Source organism: Cynocephalus volans, chromosome 1, assembly GCF_027409185.1.
Source record: "Cynocephalus volans isolate mCynVol1 chromosome 1, mCynVol1.pri, whole genome shotgun sequence".
NCBI classification, from domain to species: Eukaryota; Metazoa; Chordata; class Mammalia; order Dermoptera; family Cynocephalidae; genus Cynocephalus; species Cynocephalus volans.
The window spans coordinates 51,093,320-51,112,098 of NC_084460.1; the positions used below are offsets into that span (position 1 = coordinate 51,093,320).

General features: G+C 50.0%; 1 protein-coding gene across 2 annotated transcripts in view; it reads right to left on the bottom strand.

The window, feature by feature from the left end:
• BMP7 (bone morphogenetic protein 7) overlaps window positions 1–18,779 on the bottom strand; it is an 87,990-nt gene that overhangs the window by 43,946 nt on the left and 25,265 nt on the right. For both annotated transcript variants that reach the window (XM_063105481.1, XM_063105475.1), the window contains exon 2: window positions 11,492–11,684. In XM_063105481.1, the coding sequence (XP_062961551.1) occupies window positions 11,492–11,684 (193 nt within the window). The remainder of the gene's footprint in view (window positions 1–11,491; window positions 11,685–18,779) is intronic.

Sequence of the window (18,779 nt, forward strand, 5' to 3'; positions counted from 1 at the left end):
TTAAGAGGTGATTCGATTGTGAGAACTGTACACTTGTGAATGGATTAATCCATTGATGGTTTCATAGTGGCCATAGGCATGGTTTTGATGGCTTCACACAGAGAGCTAGTGAGCAGCTTAGCTCTCTTGCTCAGACCATTCTCACCATGTGACACCCTGCAGAGTCGCCACCAAGAACAAGGCCCTCACCAGATGCACTCCCCTGGACATTAGACTTCCACCCTCTGAAACTGTAAGAAATAAACCTTGTTTGTGTTTTTAACAAATTACTCAGTTTCTAGTATTGTTATAAGCAACAGAAATGGACTAATACAACCCCCTAGGGATTCAGAACCCCAAAGATGCACCGAGCCCCAGCAAACAAAACACCGGAGTTTAGACAGAGGGATCCAAAGCAGGGCTCTGCTGGAGAAAGTTTCTGAAGGAGAATTCCCATTTCCTTTCCTTTGACAATTACAGGTTTCTCAGGAGGCTCCTGGTTCCAGCTCTTGGTCCCACTTGCAAACCTGACTCCCAGACCACTCTCAGCCACCCTCTTCCCCTTTCCCTGACCTGAGGCTCTACCCCAGAACAGGAAGTTGAACCCAATCCCTAATCCCACAACAGGAGGGGAGAAAAGAAGTCTGCTTCTGGACCCCAAGTGTCACTTTCAGGGGCTCTTCCCTAACCAGGCCCTAAGGAAGAGTTAAAAGAAAAAAAGAAACCTTACCCCTTAAAAGGCTCTTACGATCTAGTCTCCACGCAAAAAGCAAGGCCACAGGGTGTGCTCTGTGCCAGGCACAGGTCACAACGGCTGAAAGCCCAAGGTCACGAGGACTCCAGGCTGAGGACCCCATGACTGAGACCACCTGCCGTCCAAGTTCAGAAGCAGCTAGACCACAGGCAGAGGATGGGGGATTTAAGCTGGATTTTAAAATAGGTGGGGTTGAGAAAGACTGAGCAGTACTGGGAGAGGATTACATCAACTCTCCAGCAAATGCTGATTGACTATCAAGGTCATCAGAAACAAGCAAAGCTGAAGGAACCCACAGGCAAGAGGAGCCTCAGGAGACATGACAACTAAATGGCATGTGGTGCTCTGGATGGGATCCTAAAATGGAAGGACTTTAAGGCAAAAACAAAGGGAATCTGAATAAATTACTGACTTTAGTTAATAATAATGCAGAAATCAGTTCATTAATTGTAGTAAATGTACCATACTAATGTAAGAAGTTAATTAATAAGGGAAACTGGGTGTGTCTGTGTTTCTGCATGTCTGTGTCGGTGTCTGTATGTACAGGAGATAGCTGGAAATGAGGCTAAAGCCAGGAGGTGTGCACCCCTAGACTAAGGGGCTGGAATTCCAAAGCACAGATGAGAGGTATCCGCACGAACACAGATATCAACAGACATCCATACCCAGGGAGTTCACAGGGCCGGCATCCTGGGCAAGTGACCTGTGCAGTCACACAGGACCTCATGCAGAGAAGGACACATGCTCGGTTTAATGCTGTGCTGTCACCACCTTGAAATCCTTTATGCATTTTTAACAAGGGGCCCTGCAAATTACACAAGTCCTAGGAGCTTGTTTTTAAACATCAGTAACAAAGACTTCAAGTTCCAATACGAGACCAGCTGTGGGTAGACATGGGAATCTATTTTTCTGTTGAAACATGCTCCCAGGTGGTCTTGGCAACAGCTCAGTTGGGCATTCCTGTTGCTAAGTGAGGAGCTTCCTGCTCCAGGTGTGGTCAGCTCTGGCCGTATCACCGGGGGCTTGTCCACAAGAGCAGCATCTCGGGATCCCCCCACCTGGGCACCCCCACACCTGGGCACCTAGGCTCCAGGGGATCTCATTCCCAGGCCCTGTGAGCATCCAGAGTGGATTTCCTGGGCACTGGCTTCCCTCCCTCCACGCTGTGCTCCCCAATCAGGTGCCCTCCGGCCCCCCAGGGGACACTGACAAAGTCTGAGGACATTTTTGGTTTTACAACTAAATGCGAAGTAGTGTTATTGGAATCTAATGGGTGGAGGCCAGGGAGGCTGCCAAACACCCCACAGTGCCCAGGATGGCCCCTACCACAAAGAATGATCCAGATCCAAATGTCAACAGTGCCTTCGCTGAGAACCCACCTTAAACGATGACTGATGGAGGCGCAAATACTTCAGAACACTTGACCCCTGACCAGGGCGCAACTCTGTCTCCAGAACCCCCTGCAGGAGGAGAGGAGTGAGCCAAAGTCACCCTCCGGGGACTCTGCAAGTCACTGCCCCTCCCCAGCCTCCTCCCTTCCAGGCACAGCTACATGGTCCTCGTCTCAGGGTCAGCTGCGTGGAAAACGACCTGCAGCCTGTGGCCAACAGGTGTTCCTGGATGGCAGCTTCTCTCAATTAGCAGTGGCTGACCCCTTCAGTGGGGCTGCACTGAGGATTCGGGGAGAGCCCAGCTTCAGCAGGAAGAAGTGCTGTGACCCGCCAGCAATTCCTGCCTCGGTTCCAGGGGGAGGATGGTGGCGTGCACGCTGGCATGCCAGCCAGCTGTCTGCTTCCCTTCCCCATTCTTGGACTTGCAAAATGGAAAGCCACGGGCATTGTTGAGGAAGAAGAAGAAAATGGCACTGACAGGTGGCAGGAGGAGGACAGAGCAAGAACCAGCATTTGGAACAACCCTGAGCATTTCCCAGAGGCCTACTTCTGACTTGAACTCAGAATAATCAAGGACTTCATTAACCATGGTTGTCCCCTTCGAAACATGACCTCCCTGGTTAGCCTGTACTTCCCATCCTTACAGAGTTAATATTTGAGCTGGCACTTTTCTTCCCAGCTACAGATGACCGCTATGACCAAATTGAAAAATATTAATTCTCTTTGTCTCCTGCCAAAAAGGCTAAAGCAATTACAGGCCCTGATATGAATCACAGATGTTAATACATTTGGAAAAATAGGCTCCCATAGTCGAGCAGAGGTCCAGGTCCAAGTATGAAGTGCTTTTGGAATTAAAGTGCCAGATCAAGTTATACAGACAGCCCCCAATACTAAAGCCCATTCTTCCCAAATGCATTCCAGGACAGAGAACACAGGGCTATGGTGCACATGCTGACATCTTCCCTATTTGCAAACAAGAATCAACCTACCCTTGGTACCCACTGGCACACAAGCTCTAAATAACATAATTATAATCATCAAGGGAGAAACTTCCAGAGGATCGAAAAGTATTATAATTACGGGCAATTTTCACTTTTTCGAAATTGGGCTCAGATGCTGTAGGAAGGGGCAAGCAAGGCACTCTCGGGTTTCAGTTTTGGAAGGGAAAGCACGTTGGAAAGTTTGTTGGGGTGGGCCAGCCCAGCCCAAGGCCAGAGATGCCGGCCAGTGCTCACACATCAGGCAGGTACTTGTCATGCACACGCTTGGGCCAGCGTGCCACCGTTGTGCAAGAGACAGAATGGTCTGTGAGTTCAGGAAGCCTGCATCCTACAGGGGAAGGCCAGATTTTTCCTTTATTCCTCCCTGCAACGGATGTTTTACTGAGTGCCTACTATGTGCCAGGTTCTAGACACAATGGATACGACAGCAAACGCCCATTGCTGCCTCTGTCCTGGGCCCCCATCACAGCCACCATGGTGCACACTTGGATCTGCACCGTGAAGACAGATGAGGCTCGACATGGGCCTGCGAGCTGCCCAAGCACAGGCAGTTCCACGTGGTGGACCAGGAGGCAGCCCCAGGTTTTACTACAGCCCTGAGTTTTTACCCCTCACTACACAACATTGCTGGGACAGGTTGGGCAGGTAGTTTGTCTTCTCTGCCTCAGTTTCCTTGTGCGGACAATACAATTTGCCCCACCATTACCCAATTCATAGGACTGCTGTGAGGAGAGAAAAATGTGTACCCACCACCCAAGGAAGAAAAACATATGTGACTGGTGAAAGACGCAAGCTTCTTTTCCTTATCCCCCAGCCCCATATTGTGTCTCAGTTTCTTTGTCTGTAAAATGGGGTGGATAAGTGTACCTCGGGGGGGGGGAAGGGGGGACGGTATGGGATGTACTAAAGAGTGTCTGTTGCACACAACTGACCTTTGTCATCATGATCCTGAAGGCAGCCGTCTCTTCTCCCAGTACAGAGAAGCATCATAGAAAAGAGGCGGCTCTCAGATTGCATTGTGAATTTTGCCAAATCTATTGAGTTGTAAAGGGAGCAGACCTTTCCCACAAGGTGGGTCTAACAAGAGGAGTAGGACTGACCACCTCACAGGGACATTTGCTCAACCTGACTCCACGTGATTTCACACTAGTGAGGAATCAGAGAATGTGTGCACCCTGCTAACCTCCGCCAGATCCGTTGCAGGCACTCCCCAAACGGATTCTGTAGCCATTGATGCTCTGATCTCCACCCGTGTTCTCCCTGCAAAGCCAGGCTGCAGATGAATAAGGGAAGGAAATAAAAGGCACAAAGATCAAAAACGCCACCAAGGCCCACCAGATGGCCACAGGATGCTGAGCAAGGCAGCGGCTGTGTCTAGCACTAACTGGGTTGGACACAGTGGCTTGCCATCTCTGCTCAGGTGGGTGGCGCTGAGTGCTGGCTTTTTCCAGAGTGATCCCTACAGACCCATGAGAGGACCCCAAGGGGAACCAAGAGGCATTAAGGGCCCATTGCTCCTGCTTAAGCACCTCCGAGCTGGGATCTGGAGTGGAGCCCAGAGAAAAGGGCCTGAAGGACAAGTGCCCAGGCATCCTTGATCAAGACCGCTCCCTGGCCTGCTCTCCTCTGACCTCCCAGGACATCCTGGCAGTGCCCTGCCATCTTGCCCTCTGAAAAGGCTACTCAGAGAGCTGAACCAGCACATCCTGAGAAGGCAGCTCAAAACCAGAGCTCACGCCCTGGGGCTGAGGTGTAGTGGCAAGGGGTGGAAGCCAGGAGATGTGGAACCAGGCACGTAGTCCTTTAGGAGCAGCAAGAAGGCTCCGGAAGCTTCCGGAAAGCTCTGGAGCCAAAGTCCAAAGGGATCTCCACCCTCAGCCAGTCCCTTTCCTGTGCCATTGAGACTGACAGTCACAGTCTAGACCATGCTTTGGGCTCAGTCCTGTAGGAAGAAAAACATCTTCTCTGAGAGACTAAGCCAAAGGGAACATGGGGGCCTATTCTAGAAGAAATCTCTCCCTTTCCATCTCTTGAACATATAAGACAGCTCATAGATGACAGACAGAAATCACAGCCATCTGTTCACAGCCTGAGCACATAGGGAATCGCTTGGGAGCGTTTAAAAAATACCAAGGCCCAGCTCAACCCCCACGTACCAGGAGTTATACAAGTCCCCCCACCTCCTCACTGGTGATTCCAATGCCCACCCATGGTTAGGGACCAAAGCTCGGGACTCAGCAGTCCACCCATTTGAGCCCCAGGTGAGAAAATCAGCGCAAATGAGAGGCAAGGTAGGCTAGAACATGAGCTCTGGAGTATGAGAGTCCCATCTCTGCCACCTCCTAGCTGTGTGATCTCGGGTACGTTACTTCCCATCTCTGAGCCAGTCTCTGCACCTGTAAAATGGGGATAACAAATCTTTGAAGGATCATTTCTAAGGCACATAACAGAGGTGAAGTGTCCAGCACACAGTTGTACACAGTAAGCACCAAATAATGCAAGCCTCAACCACAGAGGTAGGGATGTGCTCTGCAGTGTGACCATATCTCTCTATTCAAACGTGCTCACAGTGACTAAAGTCAGATCAAAACCTGCCCAAAGTCTTGCCACGAAGTCCTGAACCTGCATATAATGTGATCACCGGCACATAACTCACAAGTCATCAGGAGAGGGCTGGGCAGGGATCCGACCCCACCTCCCTAGGACCGCCCTGGAGGGCAATGCTCCTCCTTCCACTCCCAGCCCCTCTCAGGGAATCCCCTGCAAACTTGTCAGTGGTGCAGACGCTCAGCCCCTCCGAGCTGTCAATCAGAAGCTGCACCTTCCCCTGCTCCCGAGGGCGGACTGGAGAAGTGATGAGGTGAGCTGCAGGGGTGAGGATGTCCACCCAGATCAGGGGTGCTCTGAGTGGAGTTTCCTTCTCTAAGGGGAAGGGAAGAGCTGTGGTCAGCTCTGTGTGTTTCTGGAGGGCTGGGGCCTGGGCTGAACCCTGGCCTCCTCCACCAACTCATCTCGCAAGGTGGGGACAGGCAGAAACAGCTCCATCTTCCTCAGAGTGACTCAGGCTGCAGCTCATCCAAATCTTGACCCTGAAGACCACTCTGAGGTCAGCTTCCTGGCAGCACGAGTCCCTGGGATGGACCAAAGGACAGTTTTCATCCAGCTGCCGACATCATCTCGACCTTGGTGGTGACTGGATCTGCTTCTCTGGCTGGCCTTGGCTGCCCAGGGGTTCTCAAAGCACAACCACGGCCCCTGTAGGTGGGGCTGCACTATATGTGGGGGAGCAAGCCTGGGACATGCCAGGGGACAGAAGGGGAAGGCTGCGATGGAAGATGCCCGGTCCCAGTTTCATGAATGAAACTGGTTAACTAGCGTGACCCCTGCCCCAAACACCCTCCCTCACCTTCAGCTGGAACCAAAGTTTGAGCCAATGGGGATCGGAGCAAGTCTACCTCCTGAACGTCAGGCCCCAGCTGGTCTGGCCTTGGGCCCAGTGTTCAGAAAGTGAGGCTAAGACTCCAATCCCTTAGCCACTCCAACCCCCACCCAGAAAGGTCTCTAAAGCCAAGGCCACCATCCCAGACCTGCCTCTCAGCCCCCACTTGCTCCATGGCTCGCCAAGGGCGGCTCCAGCACGTCTTTCCAGCTGTCTGGGGCCGCGCTTCAAGCAGGGCCTGAGGGCCATGGAAGGCCTCCAGCTCAGCTCATTATCGGAATTTAATCTGGATTCCGAAAGATCAAGAGGACTCGGTGGAAAGTGACTCCCACAAGGGGAGAGACACGGAGGCCGACCCAAAGCCGGCTAATCCCCGGCACCCCCAGGGCTTTCCTGGAGCTCAGGCAGAGCTCGCCAGAGAGCCAGATGTCCCAAGCCTGCACAGCTGGGCGGCTGGCAGTAGTGAGGCCACAGCTCCCTCAGCACAGAGACCAGGGCAGCTACACATCAGGGGCGGCCAGGGTAGAATCTGGGCTCCTCTAGAGCTCAGAGTAGCAGGAGACCTCTAAAAGGAAGAAGATGCATGGCCCTAGGTGGGGACACACAGGGGACAGCTCCATCTCCAAATAGGTGAGCCACTGGAAGTGTAGAGGGCTTCCAAGAGCATTTTCAAGCTCAGGCCTTTGTCTCCATTGGGAGACTGCAAGATTAAGGGATTTGGCCCAGTTGAAGTGCACAGGGAGCTCTCAATTTTCCTAAGATGGTCTCTCTCCACTTCCTGCGAGGAGGAGGAGGGGGAGATGACTAACGTCAGTGAACCTTTACTGAACACTTACTACGTCTCACACATGTTCTAAGTATGTTAACTCTCTTCATCCTCACCACATCCCTGGGAGGGAGATTCAGTTATTATCCCCATTTTACAGACGAGGAAACTGAGGCTCTGAGGGGTTACTATTTCCCAAGGCCACACTGGGATCTCTTGGCAAAATTCAAATCCATGCTCTCAGAGCTAGTTTATCCCACCTGGGGAATTACATAAGAGGATCGCCTTGGTTCTAGATTCAAAAACAAGACCACCTGCCCAGAAAAATCAATCAATAATTTTTTTTTCTAAATTTTAACCTTTTAACTTCTGGAGAACAAGAGCTTTGCTTTCTTCTCTCAGGCCCAGGAAGACAATGTAGAAATCTAAAGAAAGCAGCCCCTCCTCCTCTCCCACTGCCTCTCAACTCCACCCCCTTCCCTATGTGACACTCCTCCCACCTGCCATGTCATCTCCACTCCTCCTCGCAGCCTCTGCTGGAGTGGAAACTCCTGGAGGGCGGGGACTCCTGGCAAGGGCTCAGACATTTGCAAATGAGGACCCAGCACTGGGAAGAGCATCCCCAAGAATGACCTGTGGCCACACATCTCAGACCGCCTGCCAGGGAACTGAGGACACGCGTGCCACCCGCCCCTCTCCCAGCTGCAGTGATTCAGGCCTTCTCCCCTCCCCCGAGCGCCTTAGGACCCACCGCACAGCTCTCAGGCAAGTAAGGATTTGAGCCTCCTCAAACCGTGATAGGACCAGGTGTCCATGAAGTCAGCAGCCTGTCACAGGCAGAAGGACAAGGAGCCACGGGCAGCCAGGTGGGTCCTGCCTCACTGTGAGGACTGACCCTGCCCTGGCCTTACCAGTCTTCCCTCCATCCTTCCTGTGACCTGTCCCCACCTCAGCACTGTGACTCTTGGAGTTCCCCAGAGGCTCTCTTCCCCCTGCTGCCAAATCCATCTTGTCATTCAAACATCCCCAACTCAACAAGGCCATGAGCCCCTCTAAGATATGCCCCCTCCCTGCTGCCACCGGACCTAGCTGGTCAGAGCAATTATCTATTTATTTGCTCACGTGTTTACTATCCATCTTCTTCACCCCTGTTCTTGGTTGAACTGAATCCCCCCAAAACTTATATCCAAGTCCTAACCCTGGTACCTATCGATGTGACCTTATTTGGAAACAGGGTCTTCACAGATGTAATTAGTTAAGATGAGGCCACACTGGAATAGGGTGGGCCCCTAATCCAATATAAGAGGAGGAGGAAGCCACACAGGGAGAATATCACAGGAACACAGGCTGGGCCACATGACAATGAAGGCAGAGATTGGACAGATGCAGCTGTCAACCAGGGAATGCTACGCTCGACGGCTACCACCAGAAGCCGGAAGAGGTGAGGAAGGATCCTCCCCAACAGGCTCCAGAGGGAGTATGACGCTGCCCACACCTCCTGGACGTTGAGCCTCCAGAACCCCAAGAGAATAAATTTCCATTGTTTTAAGCCATCCAGTTTGTGGTACTTTGTTACAGCAGGACACTCATACGTCTCCAAACTTTCAGAAGAGGCTCTGGCTCTCACACTCCCATGGTATGCTCCCATAGTCCCAGTTTTGAGAATAGTACCTGGTTCTGGGTGAGAAATAAATGAATCGCTGAGTCTCTCTGCAAATGCAGTGGCCTGTCACCTCCATGAGGGCAGCATCATGCTGGGCTTGCCGTGGCTGACTCTCAGAGCCTTCCACATGTGCACCACAGTGTGTGCGTGAACAGGAGGCATGGGAGCAATGGGGGGAGACGCACCTTGCATGAGCAGCAGCGCCTGGGGGTGCTGGCAGTCAGGAAGCAGGTTCTGCCACGGGAAGGAGGAGCTGGGCATCACAAGTGTCCTAGTAGACCCAATGACCACTGGCCGGCAAGGAGGACAAACAAATTCCTTCGTGGAGAACTTGAAGGGGGAGACGCACAAGTGACCTTAGCCAGCCTTTCCAGTTCTGTTCAGCCAGACCCACCGGGGGCCACTACATTCCTGAAGTTAAGCCTCTTGATGGAGCTTTTGGAGGCAGGCTGGAGAACCTGCTGGCAGGGCTTGGGGTTTACACAAATGGACCCGTCAAGTGCTATTAAAGATAGCCTCTGGGTACCTGTCCAGCCCCAATCAGCCTTCATGAGAAAAAACAAACACAGGATCTTGCTCAAGAGTCCTGGGGGACTTGCTAGCATGCAGAGCAACACCTGTCACCCTGAGAATAAATTCGGTGCCTCCCCATGGTTAACTGGGGCACCTGAGTGCCCTTAGTAAGAGGCTCAGAGCTGATTACCAAAGCTGTCTGCCCCACCTCCCCCTGCCACCTCCATCTCCTTTCCAGTACCATCCCCTCCAGCAGGGTCTGCCATCCTCTCTAGCAGGGGAGCAGTACAGGGTAGTGCTTGGGGTGGGGTGGGGTCTCTAAAATGCAAAATTAAACCACACTGAGGTACCATTTGTCACCCATCAGACTGACAAAAATCAAGAGCTTGATCATAGCACGTGAGGAAAGGGGTCCACAGTTCCGTGGCTGGTGGGAGCAGAAGGACAGCAGTTCAGCAAGGTCTCCCACAAACTGTGTGCCCTCCAACCCCACAGTTCTATTTCTAGAACTTTATCTGATGTCTAGACATGCACAGGTGTGGAAAGAAGGGTACCCACTGCGGTCCCATCCATAATAATAGAAGAATGGAGAGGCCACACGTGCACGTGGGAGACTGGTGCGACACATCCTGCACGACATACATGACAGAACAGTGTGGCGATTAAAACAACAAGGACACTCCATGGGAGCCGACGGGAGGACTGTCAAGGTTCACCAGTCGATGATAACAGCAAGGCACGGGAGAGTGGATGTGGGACACACAAACATGTCATAATTTGAGGAGACTCGAGAAACTGGTAGGGGCCACCTCAGGCATGGGGCACAGGGTGGGAGGCAGTCTTAGTTTTCACCGTAGCTGCTCTTCTCTCTTCTCAGTGTTACACCATGAACGTGTCTTGCCTGTTCAGCTTCCCAAACCTGGGCCCAGGTCCTAACGCAGCCACTTCCCCTCTAGGGGGCCCCAACACTGTGGTCTTGGTCACTCCAGTTCTCCCCATTTTGCAGATGAGTCACCACCTCGAAAGGCTATTGTGAACAGGAAATGAGATCACAAATGCAAAACTTTGAAAACACTCAAGAAAAGTTTCATTTTCTTAATATTTAGATGACCCCAAAATAGCAGTGCTTGGCAAAGGTGGCGGTGAGGGTTCCTCTGTCCCCGACTGCAGTCGCAAGGCCAATTTGTAGCTGAAGATTCAGGACTGACTGGCCGGCAAAAGGAGGCGCCCACACCACCCTTCTTCCACAAAGCCCCGTGTTGCAGCATCCAGGGGAACAGTACAAGTCCCACAGCCTGAAGAGTCCATGACCCCAGCAGACACTGAGCAACACGACCTTGGTCATTTCCACCTTGGAACTGCAGAATGCGCTTGTTCCATGCTGCAGCCCTTCTCCTTAGCCTCCTTATGTCTCAAAGGACCTTGAAATTAAAGAGTCTCAAGAAATTAAAGCCTTTCAACATAAACTCTTGGTTCCTGACCTAGTGATTCTTGGAAAGCTGAGAGCTCTCCGCCTGTTTGTCTTTGGTTTGGTTTTTTTCCCCTAACAATTTATTACAAACAGCCACTTTCCTTGGTTGCCTGGCCTCATGGGCTGGGTTTCAGCGTGAAGGTAGAAGAGAGGTAGATCTTCAGAAACTGTCCTTCCCCTCCTATCCCCATGCTGCTAACTAAGCACACCGCCAGATCCAGACGGCCCATAAATACCCACCTGCATGGGGCCTCATGTCCCCAGGCTCCCTGGCCTTGTGCTATTTCCGAATGGATTCCATGATGGTCATAGCTTTAAGAAACAGTGACATATATCACACATATTCTTTAAAAAAGGGATCGGGGACAGGGCCTGCATGTGGTTGGCATTCCACGTGGAAGGCACCATGACTGGCCTGTGCCCCCATCTGTCCCCATCCTCCAGCCTTCACCCACATCTTCCTCTGTAGCTGGAGGAAGCTCAGTGCCCTCCCAGACACCAGGACAGCACCCACCTGCCCAAGTGCTCCTGGAGCACCTGGTAAACGCTGATCCGGAACGTCTCATTATCGAAGCGTTCCCGGATGTAATCCTTGTAGATCCGGAATTCGGCTGCAGTCACGGCTTCCCCTTCCGGGATCTTGGAAAGATCAAACCGAAACTCCCGATGGTGGTAGCGTGGGTGGAAGAACTCTTTGTCGTGTTCCACTGGACGGGGAAGAAAACACACACCAGCATCAAAAGCCCGTTAGTATCTGGGTTTCACTCTCCCGGCTCAGAGTCCAAGCCTGCCGCCTAAGACAGACGGAGACTTGTCATTGCTAGCGACCCTGGTGATAACTGCCCATTCCACACTGACACACTGTGGACGGGAGGGTCACAGGCTCAGGACCCACTGTCATCTTGAAAAGTAAGAGCATGACTCTGCGTCCACCTGCTGGGAAAAGTGGGCACTGACCAAAGCCATCCCAGGGGCCCTGGCCAGCCTCAGGGCCCAGGAGCTCAGGCCTGGGTTAGAATCCAGCCTCAGCCACTAACTAACAGAGAGGCCACAGACAAGGGACCAGGCAACCAATGTAGATCTCAATTTCATCAACCAAAATTGGGGGTAATAGTCCTCCTTCATGGGTTGTTGCCAGGTTTGCGTGATCTAATTCTCACAGACAACGTAATACCTGTTAGGGCTAGACAACCGTTAGCTACTGTGGGTAAACATAAAGCTTACTACGCCTATCATGGGACACCTTAGGCTGGTGGTTCTCTGCACATGAAAAACACCGTGGAAGCTTTTAAAAAAACATTGATGCCCTGGCACAGTAGTGACCTGGTAAAAGTTTAATAACTGGCTCTCTGGGACTTGATCTGCAATGTTTGCTGATTTTCATGGAATGAATCCTGCCTTGACAGGTTTCAAGCCACCAAAGTGAGGTCACTGAACACAGAGATGAGAAGAGAGAACACCATGGTATCTACACACACAGTTCTTAACCCATCCTGGACCAAGTGTATCAACATCTTTGGGGAAGGGTCTGGAGGTCTGTAGAAATACCTGTACCAAGATATTTCTAATGAGCAGCCAGGATTTAGAACCCCAGCCTCAGACTAAAAGCAGTAAAAGAGGTGCATGGTCAAGCCTGGGGAGCTTTTGAAAATGACTTCAGGACAAACTAAGGCAACTTCTCCCCTACATGGCACCGATTTTAGACTAAGATATCATGCCCGTGTCATACACAATGAACACCAAGATGGAGGTAAGACCAAGAACAGTGTCTCTGGGAGTGGACCATGGCTCCAGAGGATCAGGCACCCTCAGGACCAGATGGAGCAGGGATAGCTGGTAGTCATCAGGTGCTGGAAAGGGCAGAATCTCCAGATCCCTCTCATCTCCTGGAGGATACAGCCCCATCTCCACTTCCTGCCTAGGGCTGGGGAAGCAGAGAGACAGGGAGATGGCAAGAAACAGGCAACCAGTTTGGCAGAACCAGAAGGCAGGAGAATAGGCTTAATGGGCCCTGAAAGCTCTTGGGCTGGGTTTGGGCTGCCATGGTTCCAAGCAGAACAGCAGGAAAGAAATGCCACTGAGGAGTGTGCCATCGAGGAAGGGGTTCCACACCACAGGCAGCCCCAAGACCCTTCTTACAGGTCTCCATTTAAAGACAAAAAAGTTTTAAATCTTAATAATAGTTTAAAAAGATACTGGGGTGAGGGCAAGTCAGCATTGTGGATCCCTCAGGCTGCTCCCCGCTCTGGGCAGAAGGAGCAGCTAAAGTCCTTGAGGCCAGAGGCTCTGGCTGGGCACAGGAGTGGCCCTGCCTTTGGCGAGACCTCGGGAAGCTGCTGAAGTCCTGGGCCACATGTGGAGAGCTGGCCGGAGGGAAGGACTCTCCAGAAGCTATTCCACGGTCCCTCCCAATGACAGCTCCCCTAACCCACCCCTTATACCCACAAGGGGCACTTCTCTCCTGACCCAATCTATGGGAAAGGCCAAACTGAAAGGGAAAGAACAGCCATGGGGGGTCCCCGCACCCCACTTTTATTTACAGGGAAGGTGGGAAGAAGGAGTCTTCTGAATCAGCTCCTAGGAAGGGCAGCCCCCAGAGAAGCCAGTGAGCCTTGGGAGGTGGCCCCAGGGTGAGGAGGCAAGGCCGAGAGCCCGACTCTGTCCCTGTGGAAATGCCCTGGCTGGTCCTCTGTCACCTCTCCAGTTGCTTCAACCCTCAGGCAGGAGTGGCCCTAGAAGGTGAGGACGATACCGCCTAGGTAGGGTGTGTACCTGAGACCCAAGGTGTTGAGTGGCCTGTTCAGGGCCAAAGAGCTGAGACTCAAACCCAGGACTCCCCCACCATCCAGAGGCCTTAACCCCCACACGTCCCTCCAGCCCTGTCAACAGCTCAGTGAGGAAAGCTCCTCTGCTTGTGTGTTACAACTTTTTCATTGCACTGTCACCTATGTGTCATGTGTACAATGACCACACATGCACAGCTCAGCGAACTGCCACAAAGTGACCCCACTCATGGAAACTCCTCCCAGATCAAGAAACAGAACGTCACCAGCCCCCTTCCCTTCCCCCAACTTCTCAAACCAGAGTTTAGTTTTGCCTGTTTTTGAACATTCTATAGTAATACAGTATATATAATACAGGGAATAATATGGTATATTCTTTTGTGTCTGGCTTCTGTGATTGAACAGTGCTTGTGCGAATCATCTGTATAACTGAATGTCCATTTATCCTCACTGCTGTATAATATTCCATAGTTTGATTATACCACAATTCATTTATCCATTCTACATCTCATGGGCATTTGGGACTCTTAAAGCAGTCCTGCTATGAACATTCTAGGACATGTATTTTGGTGAACATGGGTATGTATACCTAGGGTAGAACTGTGTATATTCAGCTTTAGTAATATTGCCAAGCTGTTCCCCCAGCGTTCTGCACCAGAGAGGTTTTAAGAGCACCAGGAGGAGTGGTAGAAGAAGACAGGTCTGCCTTATGAAGGGGGTGGACACAGTCTGGGCACAACTTGGGCTTTTCCCCAAAGGACCAGAAGTAAATCCCCAGGCTACCTGAGGCCCAGGAGGTGGCAGCAACTCCTGGAGAGTACCCCTGTACCCCCAGTGAGCTCCAAATGCATGCTCCACACCCCATCCCTGCACCACCAGTGAGCAATCAGTGCCTATTACAGCACTGCCCCCCCATTCGCTCCCTCCACACTAAGGGGTGAGCTCCCAGTATATACACTGCCCTCAACCCACAGCCCTACCATGCCACCCAATCCAAGGTCAATAAAGACCATCCCATAACTAAATGGAAGAGATAAATGGTCCTCATCTTACTGGACCCCCACATAGTGGATTTCAATTACTATCAGTAGCTCTTCCCACCTTCACAAACCTCACCCTGCTGTGATTTCCTTCACTGGGAACTCTTAGGTCTCTCTCCCAACTCCCTGTCCTCTTTTTCTTAGACCTATTTGTAGAGTCATCCCCTTCCTCCCTATCTTGCTGGTGTTTCTCAAAACTCAGAGTTGGCCCTCTTCAAACACTATAGCCTTGCCCAGGAGATCACATCCACTCACAAACTGTAGTTATAGACTACATGTAAATGTAGCCTCCTTACATGCCAACTGTTCCTGCTATGGGTTAAATGTGTCCCCCAAAAGTCCATGAATTGAAAACTTAATCCCCATTGTAACAGTGTTAAGAGGGTGGGAAATCCTATTATGGTAACTGAAAGGTAAGGCCTTTACGAGGTGATTAGATTGTGAGGACTACACCCTCATGAATGGATTAATCCATTGATGGTTTGGTTTTTAACAGGCACGGGTGTGGTTCCGATGGCTTTATAAGGAGAGCAAGTGAGAAGCTTCTCTTTCTCTTGTTCAGTCCATTCTCGCCATGTGACACTGTAGAAGGCCCTCACCAGATGGGTTCCCTGGACTTTGGACTTCCCAACCTCCAAACTTTAAGAAATTCTGTTTCTTTATACATCACCCAGTTTCAAGTATTCTGTTACAAGCAACAGAAACGAACTACTACAGCTCCCTACATGCAAATGGCTCCCGACATGAAAATGACTCTCCACATGCAAATTACCCCCTACATGAAAACTCCCTACATGCAGATGACTCCCATGCTTTTTGTGTGTGTGTGTGCCTGAATGTCTCTCTTGAGGTTCATGTTCATGAATCCAGTTACCTTCTTGATATCTCCAGCTGTATGCATCAAAAGCAATTCCAAATTCATTCCCCAAACCTGGTTCTCTTCTAACATTTCCTCAGCTTGGTTGAATGGCCCCCTAATCCATTTTTCTACTTAAGCCAGAGTCCCTGCAGTCATCATGCCAAGTTCTATCAATTTTATCTCTTAAATCCATTCATTTCTCTCTAGCTCCACAGAGTCAAGTCTCCGTGACTCTGCCAGTAAGAGGGAAAATGCTACTGTGGAAACATCCCCTTAGATATTCCCATTTAAGAGGAGTTAACATGGGGCTGTGGAATTAGGAGAGATTTCCACAGGCCAATACCTTCCACCCACCTGCCCCACCACTTCCTGACAGGTTGCACAGATGAAGTCTCCTTTCCTTCCACCTTCCCTTCTCCTCCCCAAGCAGAGCCAAACTTCAGAAGGCCAGAAAGAGCCCTTGCGGTGTTCAATGCCTCAAATTTCAGCAGAGAGGGCTGCTCCTGCAATCATGTGAGGAGAGAAAGCATGATGCCTGAAACGCTGGGAGTGCTCAGCAAACCATTCCCCTGCTCCCTGAGCTGCGACAGGCCACGACTTCAGAACAGCCCTGCTGGCAAATACAGCAATCAACCCGAGCACAGAATGGGGGTGGGAAACCTCCCATTTACACCTGAGGATGGCTGAAGAACCCAGAAGTGCAAAAAACATGTTTACTGAGTGCTTACTGTGGGCACTCAGCCATCATCAGACAGAAACCAACAAGGCAGGATTGATCCCCATTTTACAGATGAGGAAACTGAGGCTCAGAGAAGTCAGGTAATTTGCCCAAGGTCACAAGTTAGGTAAGTGGTTGGCCTCCTGAAGCCCATGCTCTTGACTTTTGCACTTGCTGCAGCCAGGTGGCTTGGGCTTGAATCTCAGCTGTGCCACTTACCAGCTGTGTGACCTTGGCCAGGTTATGTAACCTCTGTGTGCCTCCCCTTCCTCCAGAGATAACAACAGCTCTTTCTCATGGAGTTCTTGGAGATCACAGGAGTCGGCCCTTATGACAGTGCCTGACAAATGGTAAGCAATTTGTGTTTGCCATTGTTGCAGGGCCTCTTAAATGATGAGCCAAGAGAGGAGCAATTAAATTCTGTGCAGAAGAATCAATGCGGGCATGTGGCTATTTACATAGTTCAGTTATAACTTTATTTGTAAAAAAAAAAAAAAAAAAAAAAATTGCAATAGACCGAACAATAAAGAAATGCTTGAATAAGCATGACATAAACACAGGTACAATCATTAAAGTCACACCCAATGAAGAAAGGAAACACTGATACATAAGCAAATATAAAGTTTGTGGCAGCAGCTGTATATATAATTTTTTAAATGTATAAGATAAACTGTATCTTAACTGTTGATACAGTTAAGATATCAGACTTCCAAGGTTTCTTCTTAAAAGAAACATGAATAAAGTGACCAACTAAATTTCTTTCAAACATTTGTGGGCTCTTTGGGATGGCTTTCTGATTAAATTTCTTTTATTAATTATTTGTAGACAATTGAGAGGGATGAACCATGATGTCATTCTGTTCTCCCTGAAACCCACATCATCACATGTTCTGAAAATAATTTTGTAGGAATTATCAAGGAAAGGACAGTCATTGAGTTCATCTCTTCCCCGCCTCAACCCCCAAAAATAAATAAGCAGTGAATAATTCAAAGTCCAATCCAAAATTATATCTCATTTTGCCTTTTATATGAAAAGTTTCCCTTTTGTATGGCAGCCATTCCATAACACACTGTACACCACTTCAACTCAGGTATCAAGACCATTTCATTGCTACTGCTAAAGCAGAAGGCTGTACACTCTTTAGGGAGAAAATTCATCTTTACACTTTCTTCTTAAGTTACCATAGTTGATTACTCAAGATTTGGGTTTTAAAATAAATGTCTACAGTTGATATTTCCCTGTGCCCATGGAGAAAAGCTTCCTAAGGAAACCGAGAGTCTAGGATTCCAGTTTTTTCTCCCTCTGACCGTTACATTCCAGCACCCCACGGGCTAAGAGAGCTCACAGGCATTAACAAAGGACTTTCATCTTTAGAAGATTAAAGGGGCCCAAATCCCTAAGACCAAAAGATAAGCCCACAGAAAATGGATTCTGGAAAACACCATCCTGACAGCAATCAGCCTTGTGACTGTTCCCAAAGCCAATTCCAGTGTCCTTTTTTTTTTTTTTTATAAAAGCCTGAAATAACCCCAAAACTAGCCCTGGGAGGGGAAATTCTGAGCAGAAGTTGTCAATAAAGAGTTAGAAGCAGGTAACAACAAGAAGCTGCCCATCTAGGACCCCTTTTCATGACCCTCTGACATGTCGGGGAAAACCTTTGCCCCAGATAGAAGTGACACCTGCCCCCAGCGTCACCCAGAAGAGTCTTGCCTCCCCTCAGCATGAGGGGTTCTCCCTTCTCCTTATAGTTACAAGAAATGTTCAGCAAACCCCTTGCTAAGTGAAAGTCCTCTGAACAAGGGGATCACAATAACCAAATACGTAGGCAACTCACCCTGTAGACTTACAAAGGGCAGCATGGGTTTAAAGGGTACCTAAGTGTAGGTATACAGAACTATGCCTTATAAAACTGTATGTGACACCCTAAAATTAGGAATATGAACCTCAATATATACATACTCATGTGTGTACATATAGATAATACACAAATATAAGAGAATATGATAAATTCTTACAAACATGAGAAAATACAGAAGATATAGTATTTCTCCTGCTGCCCAGTGGATCATTTTGTGCCAGGACACAGCTGACCAATATGAGTGAAGTGGCTGGGGCACAGCTCACTGGGATACCACAAGCAGGTGCCACTTCTGTGCCAACACTTGCTCTTGGACAGCTTTGTCATCACTGCTCTCCCAGTCAAGCCATGTGGTCCAAAGGGAGCTGCCATCTTGTTCCATGACCTCCTTCTCCTGGGTTCAGGAATAAGAGGGAACTAGCCCTGAGCTGAGCCAAACATGGGATTTCTTTTATTTTTACTGGAACCTGGTAGGAAAGAACCCTGTTTGTTTTCTCTACCTTGAACTCTAAGGATGTAACCCAGCACTTTGGGCAACCACTTG